The 8,435-nt window shown below is 32.5% G+C and overlaps 1 protein-coding gene across 1 annotated transcript; it reads left to right on the forward strand.

Moving 5' to 3' along the window:
- The first annotated feature begins 5,580 nt into the window (after nucleotides 1-5,580).
- Nucleotides 5,581-8,015, forward strand: LOC127091785 (protein HOTHEAD). The gene is made up of 4 exons (XM_051030489.1): nucleotides 5,581-5,708; nucleotides 6,067-6,711; nucleotides 6,812-7,209; nucleotides 7,287-8,015. The coding sequence occupies exons 1-4, from the start codon at nucleotides 5,627-5,629 to the stop codon at nucleotides 7,887-7,889; spliced, it is 1,728 nt and encodes a 575-aa protein (XP_050886446.1). The 5' UTR covers nucleotides 5,581-5,626; the 3' UTR covers nucleotides 7,890-8,015.
- The last annotated feature ends 420 nt before the right edge of the window (nucleotides 8,016-8,435 follow it).

Genomic DNA, 8,435 nt, shown 5'->3' on the forward strand with positions numbered 1-8,435 from the left:
GAGACCATTTTATTTAGTTAAGTCAAATATGAAATCTTTATAGTTAAGTTTTTAACTATTTAACAAAATGAATTCCTAAATACGAGATAAAGAACAAAAATGTTTCTTCTCAACTCTACTAATTTCTTTTATTTCTCTTAAATTCCGTTGATTAATTTATGTTTATTTTGAGATATAGTATTGGAAGTTGAAACCTTTGAAAGCTGATGAATACTTTTTATAAGTAAATACCAAATGTTGAATTAAATAATTATATATGGTATTAAATTTTAACTTTTTCCCCTATACTCATGATTTGATCTATAGGAGACTGATTGGGTCACTTCGATATCTTTGCCACATAAGACCTGACTTAGCATACAGCGTAGGTATGGTGAGTAGGTTCATGCAAAAGTTAAATATATCATATCTAGCAGCGGCGAAGAGGATACTAAGGTATCTGAAAGGAACTCTCGACTATGGCATTCTGTTTCCTATAGATGATGAAGGAAAGGAATGCAAATTAGTGAGATACACTAACTCAAGTTGGTGTAGTGATGATGAGGATCGAAAATCCAAAGTTGGCTATGTGTTTATGCTAGGTGGTACACCGGTTGCTTGGAGTTCGAGAAAGGAGCCAGTGGTGGCATTATCGTCGTGTGAAGAAGAATACATAGTTGCTTATCTTTGTGCATGTCAAGCAACGTGGATGGTGAATCTGGTCGAAGAGATAATAGCAAAGAGTCATGGAGCAATTACCACGAGGATCGACAACATGCCAGTTATCAATATGGCGAAGAATTCGATAGCACATGGTAGAAGCAAGCACATCAAGATGAGTTTCCATTATCTTCGAGAGCAAGTGGCAGATGGGAAGATGAATGTGGAACACTGCAGAACTGAGAATCAGAATGCAGACATCATGATGAATGGAGTGTAGGTCGAAATGTTCAGAAGACTAAGAACCATGATGAATGTAGATAGCTTAGACATAATGAATTAGGTGGTGCGTTGAATTGTAATTCCTTGTGTCGAAGCATGTTGCTCGACAGGAACAAGGAAGTGTCAAACCACCTAGTGTGTTAAGTTGTATTAGTGTGTCGAAGTGTCGAAGCATGTTGCTTCACATAGGATTTCGACTTAGGCCTATTTTAGTAGTGTTATCTATTTTGGGCTTTTATTGTTTTGGGCTTTGGCTTGAGGTTCAAGTTAACCTAAATCTATAAATAGTGGGAGTAACCCTTATTTTTGTAATAAAGTGAATAGAGCATTCATAACATTGTATTCATAGTATTTTTGCAATTGCAAAGTGAATAAGAAGTTTTTCACAGTTTGTGGGCAGAGTGAAACTCTGCAGAATTTTAATTCTTCTTCTCTTTCATCATTCTTTACACTCTTTCTTTCTCCATTGTACTTCTCTTTTCATTGCTATTGTGTGGGTAATAACAATCTTGTTCATCAAGATTAATTGAAATTCTCCATAGGTTTTGGGGGATCTCCAACAGTTAGCCATGGAGTGATTACAGGATTTGTGCCACTTGCAATATCTTTTGTCTTTTATTTTCTTTGTTGGGGAAATTTTAGGACCATCTAGCATCCAAATTTGCCTATCTTTATAAGATAATCAAATATCTAGTGAGCTTTAGTAATATCAAAGGCATATTCGACTTTTTTTTTCCAATGATTGGTGTCATTCTCTTTGGAAGACCTCGAGGCAGGACATAAATAACTTTTCCCTTTTAGGCTTTTGGCTCTCAATATATTCCATAGAATAGACTGACATATCATCATCAGACTCATCCTTATCATTGATGGAGTCTAGGCGCGGGCCTCTTCCTCGATTAACACACGTCTTTTCTTTTTCTTGCATAAACTATTTGATGTATACTCTCCTTGAAGCCAACTCATTTAGATAATGGAAAAAATTTCCTACCAATTTCTCTCTTATATGAGGATGCATGTCATTTATGGCCATTTATGCATACTCTGCGTTAGAAAATTGGACCAAACATTTTGAAGCCTTTTTCAAAAACTTCCTATGAATTTTACAGATGATTCATCCATTTTTTGTTTTAAGTTCATCAAATAAAATTTTACATGTTTCCATGTCTACACAAGTTTACATTGAGTTTAGTGGGAGATAGGAATGCCACATTAGCGTTGTTCCTATCAAAGATAAATGTAACTTATGAAGTTTGTACAATTCATTAGACAAATTACCATCTTCTTTGAAAAAGGTAGCAAAACGTGGATTTTAATAACCTCGGGGCAAAGACACCAGTTTTTCTATCCACTCCAGATAAGGCTTCCTATACAAATGCATATCCATGGGTTTAAGTTGTAACTCAAAGTGCCTATTGTATCAGTTATAAAGTTGGGATCTAATCATTATTCTCAAAGAGGTTTCATTAAGGCTGTAACTTGTCGACATCACATGTTTTCTAGAGAGTTCTGGAAACCTTGTTTGAGTTAAACCTGGGGTGGAGGATTCACCTTGGTTGCTCTTGACTCAAATCCACAGTGTTTCTCAGAAGAGTACATGATACCAGTGATACATTATATTGGTAAAATGGATTATCAATTCATTGTTGTTCACAAATGTAACCACTTGGTGGTGTTGGTTTGGTCGAATCCACTGGCATCAGAACATGCACATCATGTCTTTGGTAGGTATTGTGTTGAATTAACTTAGAAATATGGGTAATAACCCTATTGATGATGAGTCAAATAATCAACATATGTCATTTGTGTTATTGCTACAAGGTCAATGGCTTGCCCTCTAGCTTATGACATGTTGTTGGCATGAATAATGTTTTCGTTTGTAAGGAGAAAGTTGCACATGCCAATTTTTCCAATTACTTTAGGTGTCCTTCTTGCTACACAAATTTGTATAAATTAAAGATTATTCTTATTAAATATATCTTTCTCTAGTGGGTTTCCCGGGTTAGTTTAAGCAAAAATAACAGGTTTGGAATTTAAAGAAATGAGATATACATGTTGTATAGGAATCAACTAAACTTATGAAGGTCATGTAATCATATTGATCATCTAGCTTTGATTAACAATGTCTATATGACCTTGGTTCCAATGAAATCCTTGAAATTTAGAAGTGACACAATTGTCACAAGAATTTGCTCATTTAACTTCTAACTTTATGGTTTGCTGAATCTCATTGTGAATCATAACTTTAACAATGACGTCAGATTGTTGAAATACTTAATAGATGATGTCATGTATCCCCATATCTATATATTGTCTAATAAAATTTAAGATAAGGTTAACTTGTGTCCCAAAAGCACGAATTAAGAAATCCAAAAATAAATAAAATTTATTGAAAAATAATAATAGAATCATTAAGTATGAATTTATATTAAATTCATCACACAATTTCCAAAAAAAAATTATACTTTATTTATCTCTTAACTTATATTCTTGGAGCACAAGTTAGGATTACCCTAAAATTTATTGTCATTGTCATTGATATTTTAGGTGGATAAACTAATAAAGTGTCTCCAAAATATTGAGAGAACTTGGAAATATTGATTCTCCTAAAATTTGTGATGATTGCTTAGGTATTTATCGACCGGTCTCTTTGATCTCATAGAGATGGTTGATTGATGTTGTTGAGATTTTTTCTTAACAGAAATGCACAATACAAAATGTAGCTTTGATCTGACAAACTAAAATTTTCAATGGTTTTAGCTACGGATTCCTCAAGCCTCCCTACCACATTCTTTTTATTAATTTAAAAAGTTAGGTGATGTATCAACTAATAGCTCTAAACACTCATTCCATTTTCTTTAAACTTTTACATAAAGAAAGAAACCATGTCTCTCAAGTATATATTTTTTAACTACTCTAAAGAGCCTTAAGTGTTATACTTTGGGTGTTTGAGCTAATAAATAAAAAATACAACAAAATATAAGATAAAAACAAAATGACAAGAGAGAAATAAATAAAATAATTTGCTTGATTGAATGTGTGTTAATAAATTTTACAAGACCATAATAGACTTAAAAAAGATTTAACCATTATATTCGACTATATGGCCATTAAAAACTAGACGATTATCCACCAAGGATGATAATAACGTCAATTCTCTAATAGTTGATTATATAATTTGTGGTTTCTATAGTTTATCACGTGTTTATCTATTAATAATACATTTATTTATTTTTAGTAACTAAGGTTGTTTTTAAACATATCAATTTAGTAACCCGTAAAAAAATTCATGTGTTTATCCACTAACATTTTTTTTCCTTTTAATCTTTATCCTAAGTGGTATGTAAATTTATAAAAATAATTTTAGTTTGAAATTATTTATCATTTGTTAATAAATTTATATTAATCTTTATATTTTATAGTTTTTCATTGATTGTAATAAAAAAATTATTTTATTATCTTTTATCACATATAACTTCTGTTTAAAATATACTACTTTCTTTCATTTATATAAGAAATTATTTATTTTTTAGATTTATTGAATACATAATATATTTGATTGATTTATAGATTAAATATATCGAATATTCAATAAATCTAAAAAATAAATGATCTCTTATTTAAAAGAATATAGACATTAAATAATTTTATAATTTTACTTTTTTTTAATCTATTATCATATATATCGTATTAAACTAAATTGAGGTTACCTCAATTAATATCTATTAATTGAATAAAATGAATATAGTGGTTGATTTGGATTTTAATGGTTATCAGTAATATTAATTTATATTTATGTATTAATATATATAATTATTGATATTTATAAATCAATAATTTTTTTTAAAAAGTACTTATAACTTACTTTTATCGAATTTTTAAAAAAAATTACTGAAAAATTCGATATAGACACATTATATTTTTCAAAAAATCGGTATTTCATCCATAATTTTTTATCTGAAATTTCAAAAATGTTCAATAATTCTGTATAATTTTCTAAAATATTTGGTATTTTTAAAAAATATTTGATATTAATCCGATAATTATATAAAACTTTTAAAAGATCCAATTTTTATTTAATAAGGATATAATTATAACCGTAATTGCAACCTTTAGGGTGTCAGATCAAAGTGGAGATCGGAGAGTACAGGATAAAATCTCTTGGACCAAATATTAAATTTTGAAAACTTTGTTTTCAAAATTTTCCTTCCACGCTCAGCAAAACATATAACAAACGTTATTTTGATAACATTACTTTATCTCTAATTTTATCTGTAATTTTGATAACATTATTTTATGTACTAAAAAACGTACTGTTTTTTTTTAAAACAAAGTTTTTGAAAAACTCAATTTTAACCTTTATAACAACAACAACTTCAGATTATGCATGTGATAAAGCAACTATATATGTTATTATCTGTTCTAAACACATGTTATTTTGAAGAATAGCTTCCAATGCAATTCAAGAGTGTTGTACTATTGATGTCACTGTCACACACTATGCATTTCCTTGATTTCAAGAACATTGAATCTTCGCATGGTGTTGGAGGCAACTTTGATGTTGTTGAACAAACTAGTTTTATGTCCAAGAACATTGATCTTTGTCTTCAGTTCTTGTTATAATTAATAATTATAAAAAGGGTAGTTTTGATCATGAGAGAAAGACCTTGCAAATTGTTCTACCTTCTAACAAGTGAAGATACAGATGGGTTGGTTCTTGGAACACTTTATAAGGTTATTTCTTGCTGGAAGCTTGTTCTTTAATGGCTTATCTTATTCTTATAAAGGTATAATTCTTTGTTCTCACTTGTGAAGTACTAGTTTTCATTTTCAAATATTTTAATAATTCAATTTATTAGTATCTCAATTACAGGTTCGAATAGGTTGGATTAGACTTTGAAAACTTGAGTCTAGCCTAAGGGTGGGAATGGTCAGATCAGACTTTGAAAAGTTTGAGTCTGACCTAAGGGTGGGAATAGGTCAGATCAGACTTTGAAAAGACTGAGTCTGACCTAAGGGTGAGAATAAGTCAGACCAGACTTTAAAAAGCTTGAGCTTGTTCTACGACTTTTGAGCATGACCTACGATTTCTGTTATGATGTGTGATTTCATTTGATATTTTACCTTTTTTATGTGTCAATGTAGCTCAAAAGTACAGATTTATCAAAGAAGCAACGGTTGCTCCTCCAAGCTCAACATATGACTACATAGTAATTGGTGGAGGATCATGTGGTTGTCCACTAGCAGCCACGCTTTCACAAGGTGGAAGAGTTTTACTCCTTGAAAGAGGAGGTTCACCATACACAAATCCAGAAGATATCAACATACATAAATTTGTTCATTCTCTAGCCGACACGAGTCCATTGTCGTTCTCCCAACAATTCATTTCGACCGACGGTGTACTCAATTCGCGCGCTCGCGTCCTAGGAGGCGGTTCTGTCTTGAACGCCGGATTCTACTCGAGGGCTAGCAATAGTTACATAAGAGCATCTGGTTGGAATGAAAGTTTGGCCAAGAGTTCATATAAATGGGTTGAAAAGAAAGTTGCTTTTGAGCCTCCAATGATGCAATGGCAAACAGCAGTGAGGGATGGTTTGCTTGAAGCAGGGGTTTTACCTTACAACGGTTTTACTTTTGATCATTTGTATGGGACTAAGGTTGGAGGGTCCATTTTTGATAAGGAGGGTCATAGACACACTGCTGCTGATTTGTTAGTGTATGCTGATCCAAGAAAAATTTCTGTTTATTTGCATGCCACAGTTCAAAAGATACTATTTAGATATAATGAAGGTACGTATTTGAGAATATGGATGCGTAATAATCATAGAGACTTAAAGCACGGACACCAGAAACACGACACTGACACAGACACAACGTTTTTGATTTTCAGAAAAAAGGAAGCCACAAGCTTATGGAGTGATATTCAAAGATGCATTAGGAGTCATACATAGAGCATACATAAGCTCCAAAATGAAGAATGAAATAATAGTATCAGCTGGTGCAATTGGAAGTCCACAGCTTCTGATGCTAAGTGGCATTGGTCCTGCTAACCATCTTAAATCACATGGTATTCAAGTTGTTTTGGATCAACCTTTGGTTGGTCAAGGGATGGCTGATAATCCGATGAATGTTCTAATCGTTCCGTCTCCTTTACCTGTTGAAGTTTCTCTCATTCAAACAGTTGGAGTCACCAGGTCTGGTAGCTTCATCGAATCGGCCAGTGGCTTGGGCTTTGGTCATTCTTGGACTGACCGGCTTCAAGGGATTTTCGAATTTGTGTCAAACAAGGTTAGTACTTTTTGTTAGAAGTTTCTTTTTTTAGTCATGAAATGAAACTTAATCTTAAATTTCGTTCTCGTTTGAAGAGTGGCCTACCGTCCAAATTTGCGCCAGAAGCAATGGACAGTGTTGCAGACACGATTAGATCATTGGCGAATCCGGTTCTAAAAGGAGGAGTCATACTCGAAAAGATAATGGGACCGAGATCCACAGGTCACCTAGAACTCCTAACAACTAACCCAAACGATAATCCATCGGTTACGTTTAACTATTTCAAAGATCCACAAGACTTGAGAATGTGTGTCGAAGGCATGAAAACAATCATAAACGTGATAAACTCAAAAGCATTCTCGAGATTTCGCTACCACAACATGCCTGTACAATCTCTATTTGACTTGATGTTACATTTATCGGTTAACTTGAGACCGAAGCATCCTAGCGCTGCGTTTTCTTTGGAACAATATTGTATCGACACTGTCTTAACAATTTGGCATTATCATGGTGGTTGCCAACAAGGTAAAGTTGTTGATCTTAATTATAAAGTCAAAGGGGTTGAAGCACTTAGAGTAATCGATGGTTCCACTTTTTATCGATCACCGGGGACTAATCCTCAAGCTACCGTAATGATGCTCGGAAGGTATATGGGACAAAAGATCTTAAAGAAAACACTCTCTCAAGGGAGGAAGTGAGTTCATATTTTTCGTAGTTTCATATTCATTATGCGTAATAGTTCAATGATTGCTAAACATGGTTATTGTTGTAATAGACTGTAATTTTTTCCAATTGTTTCAATTTTATACAATAAGATTCTCAAACTCAAGAACATAAAATGCTTATTAGACCTTCAAACACTGAAAATCATACATATAAAAGATTTTGTAAAAAATAAACATTTTTAAAGAAAGAGAATAGGACATAAGCATATGCTGTATATGGAAGAAGCATCTAACTTTTGCAAACTTGTCCCTATTTCTATCTAATGCATGGGAAGATTGATAAAGAGAGAAGGTATAAATTATGTAGTCATGGAATGGAATCTTTTGAGAGCATAAGCCTTAAGCATATCCATTTGGTTATTGGTTTATTCCATGTTATGTGCTTAAGATGAGGGTGTTATAAATGAAAATGCTCATAGAATGTGTTGTGTGCAAAAGCAAGAGGTTCCATAATAATAAGCAAATCAGCTATAGGGCTTCTCTTTCTTGGCAGGAAATTATCATGATCATTCCATGGTG

Source organism: Lathyrus oleraceus, chromosome 6 (genome assembly GCF_024323335.1).
Source record: "Lathyrus oleraceus cultivar Zhongwan6 chromosome 6, CAAS_Psat_ZW6_1.0, whole genome shotgun sequence".
Lineage (NCBI taxonomy): Eukaryota > Viridiplantae > Streptophyta > Magnoliopsida > Fabales > Fabaceae > Lathyrus > Lathyrus oleraceus.